At 43.8% G+C, this 21455-nt stretch overlaps 1 protein-coding gene across 12 annotated transcripts in view; it reads left to right on the top strand.

The window, feature by feature from the left end:
- The window catches only part of Map2k5 (mitogen activated protein kinase kinase 5), a 226783-nt gene that overhangs the window by 96331 nt on the left and 108997 nt on the right, over window positions 1-21455 (top strand). For all 12 annotated transcript variants that reach the window (XM_087560729.1, XM_087560730.1, XM_087560728.1 and 9 more), the window contains 2 exons: window positions 2280-2341; window positions 7614-7662. In XM_087560729.1, the coding sequence (XP_087416855.1) occupies window positions 2280-2341; window positions 7614-7662 (111 nt within the window). The remainder of the gene's footprint in view (window positions 1-2279; window positions 2342-7613; window positions 7663-21455) is intronic.

The raw sequence follows: 21455 nt of genomic DNA, 5'->3' as shown, positions 1-21455 counted from the left end.
TGCGCAGCTACCGATTGACTGACCTGGAAAGTCAGGGGACGCAACTGTTCTTCTGCCACCTTTCCACTTTTACTGCATGTATAATAAAAAAGCTTGGTAAATAAGGATGTTTCTGCTCATTGCATGAATAGTTTGTGTTGTCTTTCCACAATCTTCCTTCCCAGTAACACCAAGATCCACAGCACAAAATTAATTATGCCCTGGCTACTCTCAGCTATACTCAGGGTCTGGAGCTGCAAGCAGAAGTTACCAAATGAGTGTTCGTTACCCAGTACCTACTTTCATCAGGATAGAGAGGAGGCCATAGCTCCATGATACGTGTGCCATTTTAACAGGACAGTAGCTTAGGGAGCATGGTATGCCATGATAGTTTACGTGCACAGAGCACATTCCTAACTGCATTTCAGAAGAGTGACGTGGCTCATCTTCAAGCCTTATTAGGCATTTGTAAAACCATCAGTAGTCATATCATAAATACAGATTTTAGCCTAAATAGAAAAACAAAAGTTACTTCCCAAATATCCTGGGTGCCTTCTTCATAATTGTGAAAACCTACTCCCCAGTTTGTCTCTTAAGGGGGATATGTGTTAACTTAGTTCTCCTTTTGTTAGCAAAGTGCTCTTGTTCCCTTCCTGCTATATAAGTATATTTTTGACATTCTTGCAACACTTAACCAATGCCGGCCATTAACATGAAGTCCTGAGTTTGTACTTTGCAGCGAGCTGGGCTCTCGAAGCAGCAGCCGTGAGAGCTCACCATGATGGTGGTGTGTCTGCAGTTGGTTTGAAGTTCTTTCTTGGACACTGCTTCAAAGCATCATAGTCAGCAAGACTACTGTTCTGTCTAGCACTAATGTTTGTTTTGATACGTCTGAGAGTTACTCTTTTTGGCTACATTTATAGGATAGAAATGATAGAGAAACTGGGTAAGAACTAAACCCAAATCCCCTGCCAATTTTAGCCTAAGAATGACTAACTAGGCATGGTGGCGCACACCTTTAATCTCAGCACCAGAAGGCGAGAGCTGGTGGATCTGTGCGTGTGAGGCCAGCCTGGTCTACAGAGTGAGATCCAGACCTGCCTGAGCTACACAGAGAAATCTGTCTCAAAATAAAAAGCATACAAACAACCAGAATATCCAGACTGACTGAATACCACAGAGCAGGTCTCCTGATTCTGAGGGTCTCTGCTGTGTGTCAACACTTATCTTAAATGCTCATGGAAGACTAACTACAGAGCGAACAGGTCTAACGGCTTCTCAGGTTTGGAAAATGTCAGAGGTATTTAATAAAAGCTGAAGTTGTCAAATAGGTAGTGTAGTACAGAGAGTCACAGTTTAGTAAAGAAATAAGTCAAGAACCAGTGAGATGGCTCTGCAGGTCCAGGCGCCTCACTCCCCAGGGACACACTGTGGAAGGAGAAAACAAGCTCTCAGAGGCTGACCTCTGACCTCTAAGATGTGTAAACATGCAGTGCATACATACAATAAATAAATAAAATGTAATTAAATAAAACAAGTGAGGACTTGAAGAGATTATGTTTTGTCCTTTTTTTGTTTTTTGGTTTTTTTTTTTTATTGGATATTTTCTTTACTTACATTTCAAATTTCCCCTTTCCCGATTTGATTTCCCCTCTGGAGTCCCCCTATCCCTTCTCCCCTCCTCCCCCTGCCTCTATGAGAGTGTTCCCCTACCCACACACCCACTCTCTCCCATCTCCCCGCCCTGGCTTTACCCTACATGGGGCATTGAGCTTCACAGGGCCGTGTCCTTTTTTTTTTTTTTTTTTTTTTTACCTCATGGGTTTTCTCAGTTATCAAGGAGCCAGGAGTTGATTAGTCACTTTCCAGGTTACCTAAAGTCAAAAGTAACTTCATACAGAAAATGTAGCATCACGGCTCCTGCCTTTGTGTGTGGTTTGAAATTCATGCCCACCTACATTTCTTTGAGAAGTGTGAAAATTCTCAAACAGGGCCCAGGTTTCCGTGTGGGGAAAGTGGCCACCGGGTTCATTTTATGGATGTTTGCCTTTGCCTCCTCATAGACTGCAGGTTTCTAGTCTACCCTTATCTAGTTCCCTTCGGTCTTTAATGACTGAGTTTTAAAGCAGAAGGAGCTGGCCATGCTCTGCCTGAAACACAACCATGTCATTCACAAAGGTAGAACTAAACCTTTGTTCTCTATATGCAGTAAGCAAATGGAAATCACATTCTTACACGAGCGTGTGCCGTGCACTGTTTGATGGTCTCCTTTAAATGACGTGCTGTCTCTGTCTCCACAGGGGGGTCTTTGGATGTATATAGGAAAATTCCAGAGCACGTCCTCGGAAGAATTGCAGTAGCAGTAAGTATATACATCGGCCTGAGCTTTAGAGATTTCCAGTTATTTAATCCTCACCGTCACGCCTCTTTCTGTGTCCTCAGATGTGTCTTCCTTTCAGTCCCAGCTGACTGTTGAGTCCTTACTGCCCGTCATTTCTGATCCTACCTCTTTTTTATAGGCTAAGTTCCAGCCGAGTGCCTCTGACTTGTCAGTGCTCTGTGAGCGTAGGGACCTTGGTGCTCAGGTTTCTGTTTCCTCACAGAGAAAGCTGTTTCAGGGGACGTTTAATGATTATAGGCATAGAATTTGAAAATAATTTAAGAATCTAAATTAGTGAAACAGTCTCTAAACAGAATCTTACTTTGCTTTTAAATGGTTTTGCAGTCGTCTGCTCTTGGTGTTTATTTTATCTTTTGGAGACTATATCTAAGATCTTGTGCCCTTTGTGATGAAAAACAGTTTTCCTGTCTTCTACACTCACTAATAAATAGGCAAATCATATCATCTAAACTGCGTTATTATGTAAGTTCCAGATTTGAGATTGGGAATAATATAAGCTAGCGGTGTCTAAGAAGAGTCACTGGGTGCTGTAATCGTAAACAATTGCTAAAGTAAGGCACTCTGTTAAATTAAGTGGTTTAATGCAGAACAAAGTGATTATATCATGTACCATTTAATTAAATGGCTTATTTTCACATTCATTATACATCAAACTGACAACTCAAATTCTTTAATCCAACATGGACACTTACTCAGGCTTAGTTCATTGTAATTCACAGCTTCCTTTTTTTCTTTCTAATTATTGGTGTGAACTGCCCAGGGTGGTGAGTGTTCTCCTCTCTGATGCTGCCTCTGCAAGCAGCTTCTAATGTACACGTGGAGGCGGGCTCTTCAGGATGAAACCTGAGTACTTAAGTCAGTGATTTAGATGAAACTAAAAATGTTTCCTTTCCTCTTCTAATCTCAGAGGGGAATGGACGCGTTGTGGCTTTTGGCAGTTCTTGGCTCTAGAGTCTAATGACACGTGTGATAAAGGGTGAGGAGAGGCAGCTGGAGCGCAGGGAGCCTGCAAGTCCTGTGTCCCATCATCTACTGCGAGTGGGAACTAGAGTCCATCTTGTTCAGTAAAGATGCGTGCTCTCCCCGGCCTTGTCAGCCTTGCCTCCCTCCTCTGCAGAGCAGAAACAAGGCCGCTGGGCTCTGATCAGCTGGGATGGGAAAGTTGTAACTCAACAGAGTCAGCAGAAAGCAACCAGCTTCGAATGCAGGACATGATGTTTGGGTAGTTGAAAAATTTTCAAAACGCTGTATTAGGGAGAAACATTAAAATGAGTGCTAGTCCAAGAAAAGTTAATGTGCCCCTTATTTGGTTTTGGATCAGGGACAGTCGCTTATAAAACAAGGCCCATTCCTCAGCCTTCCTGTGATCTAGGCCATAGTGATGACAGCCTCCGTGGTGCATATAGGAGAAATGCTTTCATCAATTTTGCTCTTCTGTCAGATTTCACAAACTCTGTTAGTGTCCTACGCTTGTTCAGCACCTCAAAAGTGGGGTGTGTATCTGTGTGGGGAGGAGGGGTCTGAATGGGCTCCAAGCATGGATGATCCTTCCTGTAGCTAATAAACAGCACACTGGTCCAGAGATAGCATCTCATAGCAAGAGGATCTTATCAGTCCATATTCAGCTATGGCCCTGTTGGGTGGTAGGTCCCTCATTGAGTATGAAATGCACATACACACAACCTGTTCTGGTTCCCAGTTTCCGTGGTTACTTCTCCTGAATTGGTCCCAAGATGACATCCGTTTCTTTCCTTTGAATTTCTCAGTCAGGCCATGATGGCTCATGCAAATAGCCTCAGCTCTGTCCAGTCCAGCAACAGAATCAAATGGGTCTGTGTGCACCAGTCTCTGTGGTCTACGCATGTACGAGTGTGCTACCTAAGGTTCCAACAGCTGTGGGGGAGGTTTGTTGGGCCCATCAGTACTAAGCAAAATGGGTTAGAACATCCAATACCTCATCCTGAGTCACTGTCCTAACTAGTCAGTGCTATCCTAGGTACAGGACAGTCTGTCTCCAGACCCACTGCTCCTGCGTTCTGTTCTCTGAGAAATGAGGTGGGGAAATGAAGAATTAAAGGGGAGACTGGGTGAAAACACACACCTAGAGGAAGAGGGGGAAGAACAGTGCAAGAGAATAACGGAGAAGCACAGACACAGTGGCTTTAGCTTCCCATTTTCAAGCGGGAGCTTGCTGTTGCCTGTGGTGGTTCAGCTACTCCCCAACTTCAGTCCCCCAGGACTCCCGGCCTGGGCCACTGTGGTCACTGAAGACCTTCCCATGTTTCTCTGAGGAATCTCTTCTGCAAAATGAACTTAATTTCTCTGGCTCTAGTAATCTGGCATGCAAGGCCGGTCCACAGAGCTGAAGGTCATCGCAGGATGAGCCTATCAGTGTCGGTGAAATACGGCTAAGATTTTCTCATGTAGGATATATGTAGGAGAGAGAATGTTTTTCCTTTGAAGAAAGCCATGTAAACTACCTGATCTCAGCCTCCCGACTCTGCGAATTTCTACCCTGCTTCTTATAAAGGAGAATGCCCTTCCGCTGCCCAACAGTTCTTGCCCTCTCACTTCTGAAGCAGGGCACACTGCGTGTGTTTTGAATGCTAATGTTAATGTTGATTGACGTTGTCCATGGAAAGACGTGCACTTGACATGTCAAGAGTGGTGATTGACAGCAGATATACATGCTGCTAGTGTCAAGGCTCTTTGGAGCTTTTGTGCAGCCTCTCCCACTGAATACCAATGATATTCAATTAGTGGACAGCTTCCTGCTCCTTTATACACGAATGCTGATACACATTAAAGGGAAATCTTTTTGTCTTCAAAGTTGGGGGACGTATAGTTCAAAATGATTTTATGAAATATCATAAAATCAGTACTGTGTTTCTTTCACTGCTCTGCAGTCTGTGCCTGTACGGTTGTGTCTTGTTTATGTGTTTTCTGATCGTTTGCTGCTGAGCTAATGTTGGCAGCACACAGCCTGTAACTGGGAGGTCTGAGTCGGGAAGTTGCAGCCCACTCCTCAGAACCCAAAAGCTCACTGCTTCCCTGCTGACCATCATGGCCTCCCCCACTACTCAGAGAGACTGTTTTCATGGCTCACTTATGAACATTTAAATACTTTGTCTTACTTTCAGTGATAAAATTACCATCATTTATACTTTCACTTTAAATTCATATTTTAATTTTACTATCATAACTTACGTATTTATTTACATGGTATAACATTTGAACATGCGTATAATATCCGTGATTTGATATGCCTTTTCCCATGGTTTATTACTTGCAATACTGTCTTATGATATCAGTGATTCCAAACTCTGGAAGAACTTGCTTGCTATAAAAATGTGTCTGTTTTCTTAGAATAGATAAGTGTGGAATGGAATTGCCTATTCTCTCATCAGATCCCCCAGAGTTCCTCCTGTTCTCTCAGAGAAGTTAAATGGCCTGGCCTCATTCAGAGCTAGATCTTCAATATTTGGAAATTGTGTTCCTTACTTTGTATTTCTGGTTTTTAGTTACTGTTAGTCAGTTTTTATCAACCATACTCTTTGCTCACGGGGCCTCCAGCCTTCCTCCTCTCACGTCCTGTTTATGATGCACAAAGCCTGGTTGCTTCCCATCCAGGAAGCTTTTCTCGTCGTGTAGCCTTGGCTCACCCACAGTGTCTGTAACAGTAGGTGCTTTCTCATACTTCTCAGTACGTTTTCAGTAACAGCACTTGATTTACTTAAAATCCAATGATGAATAGTCAGCCTTGAAATTATACATTCCTATTCGTGTGCTATAAGTAAAAACATCCTTTTCATTTAATAGCCACTTTTTGTATAAACTTTGTTATTTGTTTAGTGGCACTAGAGATTGAACCTAGGGCCTCCTACACACACCCAAACCCTTTACCGGTGAGTCACATGCTCACATCAAGATTAGAAGATCTTAATGGCAATTCCTGATTAAATTTTCCACATAGATGGTAGTAATTACAACCTGTATAGTTAGGGTCTTATTCACTTAACCATTTTTTCCTAACTCTGGCAGTTAAAGGAGAAAATCCAGGTGAAATCGGAGGAGTGTTCTCACCCATTTTCTCTGGACTGCACACTGATGCTCTCTGTGCTTCCTCCACACGCATGCTCTGAGCCGCAAATGTGCCTTCTGTGCTTCTCGGTGTGTTTACTAAAGAAGGAATAAGAAAGCCTTCTACAGTAACTACAAACCCTTTAAAATTATTACTAATTTTTATTTTATTTTAAACCTAACAGGAAAGTTTTGAAGTTCATATCAAAAGTTCCCACAGAGCCTAGAGCAGAGTCCTCTGGGGAACAGACACATCTGATTGAAATGTATCTTTAATTTGGTCCAGTGTCGTCTTCTCTTTTCCTCACATCAGTTAAGTTTGCCGCTCAAGGCTTGGCGTCTTGGTCAGGCTCTCCTTGCTGCTATTGGAAAGGGTGATTTCTGCTTTACCCAATTCCTTTCATGAGTCAGTTTCTTTAATGGTCTTGTTCTAGACATAGAGTTGATTGGTGCAGCTCCTCCTGAGCACACAGAAGGCCCTCAGTTTATTCTCCAGCATTACCAAAAAATAAAATAAAGATTTTTCTTTCATCATAAATAGCATGACTTTAAAAAATTTCTCAGGGGCTATCTCCAGATGGCTCAGCAGTTAAAAGCACTTGCTGCTCTTGCAGAGGACCCAGGTTTAATTCACAGTTCCCACATGAAAGCTCACAACTGTCTGCAACTTCAGTTCAGGAGATCTGACGCCCTCTTCTGGCCTCCATGAACAGTAAGCACACACATAGTGCACAAACATTCGTGCAGCAAACACTCACACTCATAAAATAAAAACAAAATCATTCTTTTAAAAAAATGATTTAGAGATATTGAAAGATTGTTTAAGAAGTCTTTGTCCCGCTCTTCTGACCTTCTCCTAACCTGCCCATAGCCACTGGGGTTTGGTGTGTGGCCTTCCAGGTTGTTCTGTGACACATGCTCGTCTCTTTCCTCTGACACAACCAGTCTTCTGATACAGTAAACTCACTGGCAAGGAGTGTGGAGCTCTGCAATTGGTGTCCCTGAGAGCCTAGCACAGAGGGGGAAATATTCAAGAGCTACTCGCGGTGTGACAGAAATATAAAGAACAATTTGTGTTTGGTTTATTTAACTCTGGAGCATTCCCTATAATGTCTATAACTGTACTGTTTTTTTTTTCCTTTCACAATTTTAGGTTGTTAAAGGCCTTACCTATCTGTGGAGTTTAAAGATTTTACACAGAGGTATGTTCTGGGTCCCACAAATGAACTTAATGTAGGGATGGGGAGGCTCTGCAGTCATCTTGGTTAAAAAATGACATTTCCGACAGCTGATGTGACCATCCAGAAGGTGATTGTAAGTGTTACTTTTCCTATGTTCTCCCTCTTATTTCTGTATTTTTTTTTTCGGTACTAATTAGGGAGTTGTATTTTTTCTGAGTTTTATTTTTTCAAGCATGCAAAACATATTTTGTGCTATTTGAAATGGCTTCATGTTATTTAACTGTAGGTTCGGCCCTCCCCTGTGAGCCTGTCAGGTGTCGCTCTGAAGAGACATCCTGTTTCCAGGAAATGACACTTTAGACAAGGGACTAGTTAACGAATCGGAGCGGCTCTTTGCTCTGGTAACGTGGAAGGGAGTGACCTGATAACTGTCGCGTGTCTCAAGGAGCCTTTAGCTTGTTCAGTGTTCCCAAAATGTCTGAAGTCATTTCAAGCAAATTGTGAAAAGAGAAAGAGATGGTAACAAAGCCCACCTCACATTCAACTTAGAACACATCTGCTCCTCCTGGCTTTGTGTACCTAGGGATGCAGTATTGTACACTCGGATGTGATCACAGGAAAAGGTGGGGTTTTTATTTGGTTTTAGTTTTCATTTTTGGATTTTTTTTTTCCTAAGAAAAGACTAAAGCTTTTGGAGGAGCTCTCCCTGCCCTTAGCTGCTGTTTCCTGCACTGCACTGTGGCCTCTGGTCTGTGTAGATGCTCTCAATAGCCTCCGACTTCTTCACAGTTTGAAAGAGAATAGCTGCATCAAACAGGATATCTGCATGTTGGGAAAGCCTAATATTCAGTTCTTGAAGGCATCCGTGCTGACTAAATGGAATCATAAGCCCTACCCCATTCCCCTGCCTCCTTAAAGCCACTGGGTAAATGGTACCAGAGTGGTGGGGAGCATGAGCCCAGCTGGGTCAGTGTCACTTCCTGGATATGTGTACACATCTGGTGAGTAACAGAAAGGGACACCTTGACCTGATCAGCAGAGCTGCTTTCTCTTCCCCACTGCACTTCTGCCTTATGTACTACCCACAGAACCGCTATAGCCAGTGCCGGCACCTGGCATCTGCTAGCCTTTCACTCTGCTGTTCATTTGCATGGGATCCAAGGGGCGACACCGGTGCTCAAGAGTGAAGCCTTCGCTGAAATGACTGAGCTGTGTAAATGGGAGTGTTGTTATCAATTGAGACTTGTAATTGTTCTGTACTCTAGGCAGACTAGGTAACTCTGGGACAATGAATTCTCTACGCCATAACTATGGAAAATGTGGTCACTCTGAGAAGTCTGGTGGGTAGGGAAGTGTGCCCCAGTTATTCCAAAGTATCTTCTCTCCTCCTCTTTACAGTGACAAATCATGCTGACAAGACACTATGCGTCTAGAATCCCTGTGTCTTAGATTATGTGGAGTTACTCCGACTGTTTGTGAGAATAGCCAGTTCTGTTTGCTTATCTGTTGAAATGATATCTCATTAGGCGTGCTTCCGGCAGATCAGTGCAGATCTGAAAATAAAGCATAGGGCCAGTTTGCCAGAACAGTCCTGTGGTCATGGTGGCAGGCGCGGTTACCAGAGCCCTCGGAGACGAGTGTGCCTTCCTCCCTTCCTGTTTGTGGCTTGGGCTCAGAAAGGCCTTTAGTTACACGGTAGGGGAGGGTCGTGGGGACTTGGCTGAACCACACAGGTTTCCAAAAAGAATCCACAGTCTTTCTTCAGGTTTGGATTTTTGGCCCATTCAACACCCAGAGTGAGTCTGCTGTGAGATCTCTCCGTGGGAGGTGTCTGAGAGCAGAGGTTAGGGCTGCCAGGGCCTCTGGGCCTCCAGGGAAGGAATATGCATCTCTGCCTGGGTAGCAGGGTGACTGGATTATAGTGCAAATGAGTTCCCCGGAAATGGGCACTCGGCTCTCGAAAACAGTGTGCTGTGGTTATGTATCTCACTTAATGGAATGATATATTTGGCCTTAGAGTTCCATAGCGACTCATAGAGGCTTTTTACCTTCTGAATTTAGAGTAAAAGAAGCTGGTCTCTGAAGACTTCTGTAAAAGGTTGCAATGAGAAGTTTAGCTTAAATCGAGTAGGTTTTGTCCATATTTAATAACTTGGATTTCATAAAACTAAGATTAAAGATGCCTTTTTATTTACCAAAAAGCTATTTAATTTTCTCCTTGATTAAAAAATTGTAGCTTTTTAGATGAGTTCAATCAGGCAATTAAAGATCAGAGCTTCGAAGTTCAGCTAAGGCAATTAAGTAGGTAATGCGGTTGTTTATGCCCTCGTTCTGAGTACGCGCACCGCTCTTCCCCCTTGCTCACACAGACTGGGTTTTGTTTCCTCTGACTGATGATGGGAATACATCTGAATATGTGTCACATTGTCAAATCAAAGCTGGCTCCTTTTATGGGGCTAGGGGAGGCTGGTCTAGGCTGTGTGAGCAGACAGCGGTGAGAAGACGAGGGAAAGGCATTAATGAGTGATCCAAGCGGCCTCCTTTGTGTTGGTCTAAGTACTGAGAACTGGAGCTCTCCTCTGATCATCGTTTGCTAAGGCTGCTCTCCACAAACAGAGCAGGAAATTATTAATATGACATTACTTTATACTCAGGAGCACACATTTTTCTAAGATGAAGAATAGGAGACATGTTTGGTTAATGATATAAAAGAACAGACTTTTTCTCCCATATAAATGGCTTGATTTGGGGTCTTGGGTTTTAACTATGGAACGTGCATAGGTAAACTGCAGCATCTTTCCACAGTATAAGTGGGGACTATAGAGCAGAGCAGCCTGAACATGAAGCAGCGACAAACCCTTCATCCCATGATGCTTGTTGGCTGGGTCCTTGCTGGTTTACTCAGCTGCACGTTATGCCCCCTGGAAGTGGCGGAACCTGGAGTGAGCAGCTCCTACCCAGGCTGGGTCATCAGGGGTCCAGGCAGCTGTTCCCCTCTTTCGCATTTTAGTATTTGAGATGATAAATGTTCAAGGACTTTGTGAATGCTCAATATAGTCCTGAAGGTGGACTTCTATTAAAACTGAATTAATCACTCCATCCTATCAATAAAAATACTCTATTCCTTCATCCAGCCCGGGGGGAGTTTATTGTGGTTTGTGTTACAGGGTCAGAAAATCCTTAAGTCTCTTCTTAAGCTAAAACAAATGTGATGTCATCATATGAAGATGTACTTATTTAAAATCTTTGAAACACCCACCAAGATTAACTACTGTGGAAAAGCTGTCTTCATTATGACATAAGGGAGGCCCTGTGAGTACAGCCCGTGCTGACCGTGAGTCAAAACAAAGGAAGTGAACAGTGAGAACATTCCAGCAAACACTGCAGCTTAACTTCAAAACATACATCACCACTAATGAGGTGAGAGCCCTGCATATTAATAACCACGGCTCCAGTCACAGCCGTCATTACCCACATCAAACATAAATGCAAGATTAACACCTATGCCATTTCTGTGGGAAACGTGAGAATACCCTGGCAGTAACTGCTCTTGCTTTCCCCAAGGATAAAAAAGAAATGGAAGGGTAATGAGAATAGAACTTAGATTAAGAAAATAAAACCAGCCGTCAGTCAGGGCCATTGTCAGAGATGTGGAAACCTGTGGGAAGAGAAAGCTAGACCTCTTGTATACCAGTAAGCCTTTCTATATATGAGCCTAGGCCAGTTTACTTGTCTTCCCCAACAGGAAAGCTGGGCTTGGTGCATTCCTGTAATCCCAGCGCTTGGAAGGCTGGGGAAGGAAGGTCGTGGGTGTCAAGCCAGCCTGAGATATAAAGTGGAACTCTGTCTTCAAGCAACTTTGCAGAACAGTTTTTACCCCGATAGATTTCTGTGTAAAGAAACTTTTGTCTGTGGCCAGACAACCTAAATGAACCCAATCTTTTCTGATCTCAGAGAAAAAACAAACCAACTCTTTGTTTCAGCAGACAGGCTAGAAACTTTATTTTCCCTGATATTACTTCCCTAAACTGACCCCACCTAGACTTCTCCAGGGTGCTGCCTTGGGTATCTAAGCTAATGCTTAGCGATTCCATGGATCTTTATTTCTTAGCTGTGTTCTAGATGTTGTTGTGGGTACTTGGGGGAATGTCTGTTTCTACACTCAAAAAACATTTTTAGCAGGGGTGGATAAAATACATACATACATACATACATACATACATACATACACACACACACACACACACACACATGCATGCATACATAAGCAATAACTGCAGTGTTAAATATGGAATGCATTAGAAAGTAGTTAGCTAAAGGATGAAGGGGGACCATTTTAGATCCATCACTGGACAGGCCCGGGAAGTTTCTGCACATGGAGCTCACAGAGAAGGTGGTTTTGGAATGCAGGTTTGAGGAGGAGAGTAACACATGCACATTTCTGACGGCATGGCCCAGCCATCCTCCCCTAATATTTACACAGGAGAGATAAAGCACTTGCCTCATAAAACTACTAAGCAGTCACCTGTTCCCAAACTGGAAACAATCACCAGTCTTTAATCAGGTAGATGATAAGCACACCATGGAGCATCCACACCACGGTGGAGCGTCCACACTGAGGGTGGGACTTGTCAGTAAAGTGATTGAACTGTAGTCCATGCGGCAACGTGGGCAAAGTGTTCTAATACTCCATATGAGCAGTGTTCTAGAACTGTGAAAGTAGGGTGGGAGGCCTTGGCAGTCATGAAGGGAGGATGGCCTACGAAAGCGTGAGAGGCACTTGAAGGATCTGTGCTTTGGGAGAACAGACCAGAAGTTAGGGGTTTTGTGTCAAACACCTGTTGAACAAATTTGAGGGTCTGAGTTTGGATCTCTAGCACCCCTGTAAGAAGGCAGGCGAGGGACAGGACTGTGATCCCACAGAAGGAGGCAGATAAGAGAGGATCCCTCTCATATCAGTAAGTTCATCAAAACACAAGGAGAAGGGGTATTGAGGAAGATACCCAGTGTGGGCCTCTGACCAGTATGCATATGTGCACACATACCTGTACACACATACCCTAGTACCCACAGTGCACACAAGGACTTGGCACTGGGCTAGATGCTTGCACTGAAAATGAAATAGTGTCATTAGCAGAGTTTTTTCTCTTTTTTACTTAGAAGAATTTAATGCACTTATTGTGTGTGTCATGGGCATATGACAATCCCAGCATTCAGGCCCCAACAGTCAAGCTTAGATCGTCAGGCTTAGCGGCAAATGCTTACTCCTGAGCCATCTCACGGGCCCTAATCATGGAGAACGTGCAGAGTCACAACTTGGATGAAAAGTGGCAATGGTTGGTGGTGGTGAATCTTAAAATAATTGTAGATTCACAGGAAATTCTCAGAAAAGAATGTGCAGAGAGGTCTTGCAAAAGGCATCCTTCTGGAAGAATCTGAGAGGACCGAGTGCGGTCATCTGGGAGAGAGTGACCAGGAAAGTGCTAGCCTATGTCGTGTAGTTGCCAGTACCTTGTAAATGACATCAGTACATCTGTGTGATGAAAGCACCATACGCATACCCTACTCCAGAATTACTGCGCTAAGAGAACAGAAGAGACGTGTAAAATCTTTGAATTTCTTAGAAAAGAAAATCTGATGTCAAGGTGTTAAAAGTTGTCTGAATGTGTGTAGAGCTGGGATTTGTGGTACAGATAATAGGAAACTAAACTACATTCACAAGAGTGATCCCCTCATGGTGGGCATTGCTACCAATAGAAAATTACATGATTGATTGTAAGTGATTCTTGATGAAATGTAGCTTGCACAACGCTTCCATAACAGCCTCCTTACAGACACTAGACAGCGGGGCTTCCCTTCGGGTGGCAGGGAGTTTTTGCGTAGGCCACATTTCACTTCCTGAAATACCAGGTTATTGGTTTGGGTTTTTTGTTTTGTTTTGTTTTGTTTTTGTTTTTCAAGGACTGGTTAGCATTTGAGCAATCCAAGTCAATTTAAAGGAGTCATCCCCAGTTGGTTTTATGTTGCAGAGGGTAATGATGGGAAAACTGGATGGCCGCCTTCTTCCAGTGCTGGGGCTGCTTAGTCAGGCGGATCTGTCAGGGGCTGTTTGTGCTGAACAAGTATTAGTGGTGAGAGCCACTGTTAGACCTGGGCTCCTGTTAAATATCCTTTGCATGTAGGCATTCCACACCAATGCTACAGTAGGTCACAACTCATGAGAAAAGATGACTTAGCCGGTTAACTGAGGCAAACTAAACCAGCGTAATGAGTACACGTTGTTGATTTTTTTCTCCAGCTCTGACTGCACAAGTGAACATTTCTAGAAATTAAGCCTTCTTGCCTGTTTTGGTCATTAGTAATCAAAGGAATTTCTGCATGCATAATAATGTTTTTGAAAGATAAGAAATTCTATACACTGTTACTTAAGTGTTTTAAAAAAAAAAAAAGTGCCAAGACCTTATAAAGAACTTTCAAAATGCAACAGAAAGAACAAAAACACCAGTCAAGTTAGATAATGGGCAAAGGACAAGGGGATGGACAGGTGGCAAATCATCATATAGAGAAGATGGTCGCCTCATTGTCCTGCAGAGAACGCAGACCCACACCAACATCAATCAGCAGGGACATCTACAAACACCAGTGAGGCTGCCGAAATTAGGTCAGTTGTTAGCAGCTGTGAAAGAAGCGAGAGTCCCACCACTGACCCACCAGGAAAACTGAGCACACGGCTACCCTTATAACCGGGAAATAAAGACCTGGATCCGCACAGCGCCTGTGTACACATGCTCATCCCAGCCTTTGTCCCACATTAACACAAAACTGGGAACAAGCTAGATGTCCTTTGACAGGGGAACAATGAAATGAGCCCAGTGCATTCCTGCCATAGAGCACTGCCCAGCAGTGGGGGGGAGGCCTGTTAGTGTCAACACACTAGGTAAGTCTGCTGGGAATTCTTCAGAGTAAAAAGGGCAACCACAAAGTTTTGAAGTCATGTAGTTCAGTTTATATAGCATTCTTGAATGGTACAGTTGGAAAAGTGGAAGGCAGACCAGTAGTTTCTAGGGGCTGAGGAAATTGGGTTAGGAGAGCAGGGAGTTGGCTACAGAGGACACAGTGAGGAGCCTGTGTATGGAAATGTTCTCCAGCTTGAGAGTGTTTTTACTTCAGTTCCTTGGAAGGTGTATTGTAGTATATAGTTTTACAATATGCTACCTTTATAGCAAAGTATCCAGAGGCCAGCACAGTATGTCTCTATTCTCCTTCCAACCACATGTGAGTCTATGGTTATCTCAAAAGAACACTGTCTTAGTTAGGGTAACTATTGCTATGATAAAACACCAAAACCAAAAGCAACCCAGAGAGGAAAGGGGTTATTTGATTTATACTTGTCATCCACATTGTAGCCCATCCTTGAAAGAAATCAGGACAGGAACGCAAACAGAATAGGACCCTAGAGGCAGGAGCTGGTGCAGAGGTCATAGAAGGGTGCTATTTACTGCCTTGCTCTCCATGGCTTACTCAGCCTCCTTTCTTATAGAACCCAGGGCCACCAGCCTAGGAATGATGACCCTACCCACATCAATCACTAATTAAGAAAATGCCGTACAGGCTTGCCTACAACATGATCTTATGAAGACATATTCTTAATTGATGTTCTCTCCTCTCAGATGATTTATGTTGACATTAAACTAGCCAGTGCAGCATTTAAAAAAAATGTATATCAATATATGTTAGGAAATAGAGAGAGAAATATATATATGTATATAGGAAATGCAGGTATTTTTCTCTAAGACTGTCTGTGTGATAAGGAGGTTGGGATTAGAAGTAAGTTTCATGATAGTTGTGTGACTTGACTCACAGATGATCGCACTGTTGACATACAGGATCCTGTTCAGCCACGTCAACTGCATAAGTTGCATGGTCAGTTGCCTCTGAGTTTTGTCTTCTAGGTAAATCTGAAGTTTCGAGGCTTATCAGAGGGAGAGGACCATCTGGGGAGGACGGCAGCCACAGGGATCTTGTGAGGGTGGCCATGTACCCAAACTTATTTATCAGATGAATGGGTTGGTCATCTGGGATGTTTTAATCCTGGAACTTTCTGTAGTGTGGCTTACTTCAAAGTCATCTTGAAGGAGGAGTGAATGACATCCTGAATGACTGTGTATAGTTGACATGAGCACAGCCTGCTCAAGGACCCCAATGCCTCAGACTTGTGGGACTAGCAAAGCCTTCCTCTGTTCTGGGTATGGGTGTTGGCAGAGGGTTGAGCAGAGACTGTCAGCCACAGCTTCCTTCTCCTGCAGGTTTAGAACCTGAGACAGTGCCCCTATAGAGAACTTCCAACCAACAGCATTAGCTAACCCTGCCTCCTTGTTCAAAATAAAAAGAGGCGTACAATAAACCCACCTTGATTCAGCTGTATAAAATGGCCTGCCCGACCCTAACCTTTCTGCGTGTGTCTGTTGTCTCTCCCCTGGCCTCCTAGATAGGTCAGTCCCTAAAGCTGTGTGAGGTCTCAGCAGCCCTGCACTGTTTGTAGTAATATTAAAAGGTAAGAGCTTTGTCATCAGTGGCACATTCTGCCCAGTCAAATGGACTGCTACATTAGAGGACTCCACACCCACCCCTTCCCTCCAAGGGCATGGCTGAAGAGGGCCAGCACTGCGGGAATCAAATCTAGCTTTTTGCTTCTAGAGGAGTAAGTTACTGCTGTCAGTTACTGCATACCTTCTGGGGCTGCTGTAATGGGCCTTGTGTGGATATCATTTTGTTTAGTCTTCATGACAGCCTTGTGAGAAACATGTCTGTGTCTGTGTTTAAATGAGAAAAATGGATGTCCAGAGAGGCTTACTGACTTGCTCAGTGCCCAGGGAGGCAGTCCTGGTCAGCATCTCATGCAGGAGTCAGAGGGCAGGACTGAAGGATACAGTCTGGTTTGACCCTACCGGAGGTCACCTGTGCCCCTCTGAGGTAAGAGCAGGGTGTCTACAGACTATGGTGGGCATGAGTAGTTCAAACTGTCGCTGTTCCAAAAGAGCAGCAAGAAGGTGAGAGCGCGGCTTTTCTTAGAAATCCAGCTTGTTAGAAATAGGAAGAAGGCACTCAAGGAAAGCATCTGGGCTCCCTTTCCCCTTAATTTCTCATAATTACCCAGTTGGTAGTAGCAAAGCTGGTACAGGAGTCCGGCCACTTGATGCACCCGAGCAGGGTTCCTCTGAGGAAGATGCAGCTCATTGAGGCCAAAGTTTGCATCAGAGTGACAGGGTGTGGCATCGTGATGGAGTAATTTCATTAATTTGAGCTTTGATTTCCTCATCTGTCAAGTGAGGCTAATCATGATTCCTGTCTCAGGGTTAGAGTGAGCTCAAAAGAGAGAATGCATGGCAGTGATGACAGCTTGGACTAACACAGAGCGAGTGTTAGGCGTTAATCTTAATAGCACCTCCACTTCGAAAGGATCCACCAGCACATGCTACTCTCCTTCATTTATCCTGCTTTCCATATCTCAATCCTTTTCTCCTGCTAAGAAGAATCATTGATAGTTCTGGATCTTCATCTAATGGCATCTTAGCCTCGGCATCGATTTCCGGGGTGAGGGGAGAATGTCAGTCCCCTCAGGCTCCCAGGAGTCCATTGTTCCACGGTTAGTGTCCCCCATCCACACAGGACATGTCTAGACTGCAGGCAGGATATTTTACTTACTCTGAAATAACTAGGGAAAGAGGATGGGTAATCTAACCCAGTTGTAGAGCACTTGCCTTGCTCGTGTGAGGCCCCAGGTTCAAGCCCTAGCACCGTAAAAACAGTAATAAATACAATTTTAAGGAAAGGAGAAATGAGGGGTCCAGGCCTATGTGTCCTTAATATTAACCTTACAAAGGTCTCCTCTGGATTCCAAAGGAGAGGAAAGCCACATATTGTGTCTCCTCCGAGCTGAATCAGGAGGCTCCAGGCAGTGGCTGTCATTTACAGTAGCTAATGGTGCTGCTTAATTTTATTTAGGGCCTTTGCAAGAATGCTTGGTGACCACCCTTTTTTTCTATGATGGAGTGCTTAGAGGAGCTTTGATATTGCAGTGTGGTCCTCTCCTGTGTGCATTCCTGTTGTGTGCAGATGGCTCTAATGCAGTGTCGCCACAGACTGTATTTAATTGTACCTGCTGTTCTCACTCATTAGAGTACAGTCCCCAAGAAATGACTAGAGAGATGTATTGAATATTATCTTTTCATCAGACAATTAAACTTAATGAAGGGATACTGCTGGAGAGCCCCGGCTCAGGGATGGGGACGTTCTAAGATGGGAGACCTACTTGATATGTCCCCTGGATCCTAGTGAATGGAGAGTGGAGCTTTATGGAGGAGGGGCATCAAAGAAAAGTTGAGTTCTGCTTCCCACATGGTATCACAACAGAACTGTGTGGCACATTGTACAACTGACTGGTATTTCCTTAAAAACTCATCATGCAGGCGGATGAGATTGCTCTGTGGGGAAAGTCCTTGCCACCATGCTTGATGGCCCAAGCTCCATCCCTGGAAGCCACATGGTAGGAGGAGAGAGCCTGTGCCTGCAATTTACCCTCCATGGCACATGCACCCCAGGATAGTGCACGTGTACACAGATAAATAAATAAAATAAAAGGCATCATATCTGCTTGTAAAGGTAACCCAGTGAGACTCACCCCAGAAAGACCAAGTAAGCCAGTATTGTGAACACACCAGGGAGATCAAAAGGGAGCAGCAAATGCTGCCACCAACACCTATGGCAAACAGCTCTCACAGAGAGGTTGCAGTCCGCCTGTGTGGCTTTTGTTTCTGACAAAAGCATTCACAGAGTCTGCTCTGACCAGAAAGTCACCTCGCTAGTTACTCTGCAGGCCCAGAGGGCCCTGGCCAAACCCTGACCCCTGATGCTGTCTGTGTTGGGCAGAGCTGGCAGGGCAGGCCCTGGGAGGAGCTGCAGCTAGCCCTGGTTTTGAAGGGCTCAGCCTTGATTAGCAAGCCCAGCTTACTGCTGTTTCTGCAGCTTCTGTATCAGCTAATTGATGCTGCCCGTGTAAAGATCTCATTTCTGTGTAAGGCAGTTATGGGCAGCAACATGAGTCATGTCAACGTGATACCAATTTCCACAGTCAATTTGGTCAATTCAGTGGAAGGGAAAAAAAATCAGACTATCCTGAAAATCAGTCAGAGCAGTTAGGGGAGGCTACTAAGGCTGCCATGCTCGCCTGATTGAGCTTTTCAGGTTTAAAACAGTTACTTTCGTCCTTTTTAGGAGAAGCTTTGGTCATTTGAGGAAATCTCATATATACAAAATGACATTTTAAAATTAGTTCCTTTTTAAATAATAAATAATCATCATGAGTACCCAGACTCTGTGTGTGTGTGTGTGTGTGTGTGTGTGTGTGTGTGTGTGTGTGTCCCGTGTCTATGTAGACTATTTATATATAATTAGGGTGGTTAACTGGTATCTCCTACTTTATTATAAATGGAAAGATCATAATAGCTAGAAAGTACCTGCAAAACTATGAATTATCAACTGATTTTCTGGGAATTAGCACTGCTGATGATAACTTCGGTTTTGAGGCTATTTCCTTTCCTTAAATAACTTTATTGATATATTGTTGTTATACGCCAAGAAAGACACCAATTTTAAGGATGTGATTCAAATATGAGCTAAATAGATTTATAGTATATGCAAGTATTGCCATAATTTAGTCCTCTAATATGCATGACTCTACCAAGAAAGTCTCCATACCCATTCACAGTCAGTCCCTGCCCCTTCCCAGCCCTTGAACTATTCTCCCCAGGAAACATTAGTCTTATTTTTTGACTATATAGATTTGCCTTTTCTGGGCAAAAATAGAATCATATGACATAAACTGTTGTGCCTTGTTCTTTCTAGTTCCTGTAACACTTTTAGTTGATTTATGCTGTAACATTTGTCAGCCATCCATTCACTTTTATTGCAGAATACTATTGGATATAGCATCTGGGTGTACCATCGTCTAACTCCTCACTTCCTAGCAGAGGGAGTGGCATCCGTAGGTGTGTGGTTTGAGACTGTTAGGAACAATGCTGCTGCTATTCATACACATCTTTCCCCCTTTCTTTCCTATTTGTCTATGTTTGTGGTTTTCATTTTTAAGGTAGGTTCTCACCTACCTAGCTGGACAGTGCTTGTTTTGTAGCCCGGACTGGCTGCATACTTGAGGCTGACCTCCTGCTATAGCCTTCCAAGTGCCAGAATTATAGGCATGGGCTACCCTGGGCAATGTGCCACCCTGGGAACGTGCATGTCTTTCTAAAGTCCCTTTGCTTTTGTTGAACAGACACCAGGGAGTGGAATTAGTATCTGTTTTTCAACATCTGCAATCACTTCTGTCAGGCAGCCTCAGAGCTTAAGAACTTGGCCCTTGGCCATCACTGTACAGAGTGCAGTCAGTGCTACTACCTAGAATTTCATGCTTTGTTAAAGATAGGGTAGCATTGTAACCAAACACTCTATGGTCATTTATTGGGGGAGGGGAGGCTGAGACAAGATCTCACAATTATCCAAGCTGGATTTAAACTCCTGGGCTCTAGCCATCTTCCTACCTCAGGTTTCTGAGTAGGTAGGACTACCTGATTTATTAACTGTACAGCTTATGTTTAATTTTGAATATGTTTAATTTAGTTTCTATTCCATTATAGACCCCTGTAGACCAGGGAGCGGGGGAGAGGCGGGGGACTTAGGTTGTCCTCAACATGACCCAAGACCTGGTTTGTAAATTCTTCCATTCCTCCTGTTCCAGGTAATTTTTTTTTCAGTTGTCTAAGCATTTAATATTATTGGTCAGGAGTGCTGACAGCTATCCATCACTCCTGCAGATCACATTCGTGATGTCATCATTAAAAAGTCTCATTGAGGGACTGAGGAAATATTTTGATGACAGACGCATGACGTGACTAGATAATTGTTGGCTCCTCTATGACTCCATTGGAATAGTATCTGCCATTCTCGAAGAAGCTTGCTGTGAGCTGGAGTTGGCAGAGTTAGCATAATGAAGTTTGCTATCACTTAGCACTTGGGTCTGGCACAGTACCTCAGACAAAGCTTCTGAAGTATGTACAGACAAAGTATGTACAGTGCATTGAAGTGTTGGGAACATTCATTCACAAACTATGCATTACCCATTAGGCGCTTAGCTCTGCGCCAGTCCCATTTTTGACACTGAACTCCCATTTTTTGTCAATATGGGAAGATCAAACCTAAGAATATATCCGGATACAATCAGATATCAGCAGGACAGGTTGACAGCTGGTACTTCTGCTCTCAAGAAGTTGCCAGTGTCCAAGACCTCAGTGAGACAGCACTTAGCTCTGCTCAGAGCGGTAATGGCTTGTTTGGCTGTGTGGGAGGCTGGTGAGCAGATCTTAGATAGCATCATCACCCGCTTTGCTTAGCATCCCCATGCTTCTCCTGAGAGGACATGACCAACAGAATCCACCCTGACCCCTCTAAGTCCTTCCATACAAACGATCTAGAGTGCTGGGCATTAAAGCGAGCTGCTTTGCACTGGCTGTCCTCCCTCTCTCCAGCATGAGCTGCTTTGCACTGGTTATCCTCTCACTTTCCAGCATGCTGCTGACTTCTTGGGAAGCAGACCTTAAAGCAGGGAACACAGCTAATAATGTCTCCCCATGCTTAGGGGCTAGAGCTAGTTCTCTTTTCCATTAAAGATTTTTACATGGCAATAATACAAGCACAGCCCCCTTTAAAGGTATGAAACGAACCCGTAATTCCAGGCTTCTACATCCTCATTTGTATTTTCT

This window comes from Rattus norvegicus, chromosome 8, assembly GCF_021556685.1.
Source record: "Rattus norvegicus strain SHRSP/BbbUtx chromosome 8, alternate assembly SHRSP_T2T, whole genome shotgun sequence".
NCBI classification, from domain to species: Eukaryota; Metazoa; Chordata; class Mammalia; order Rodentia; family Muridae; genus Rattus; species Rattus norvegicus.
This window is presented reverse-complemented; position numbering and strand designations above follow the sequence as displayed.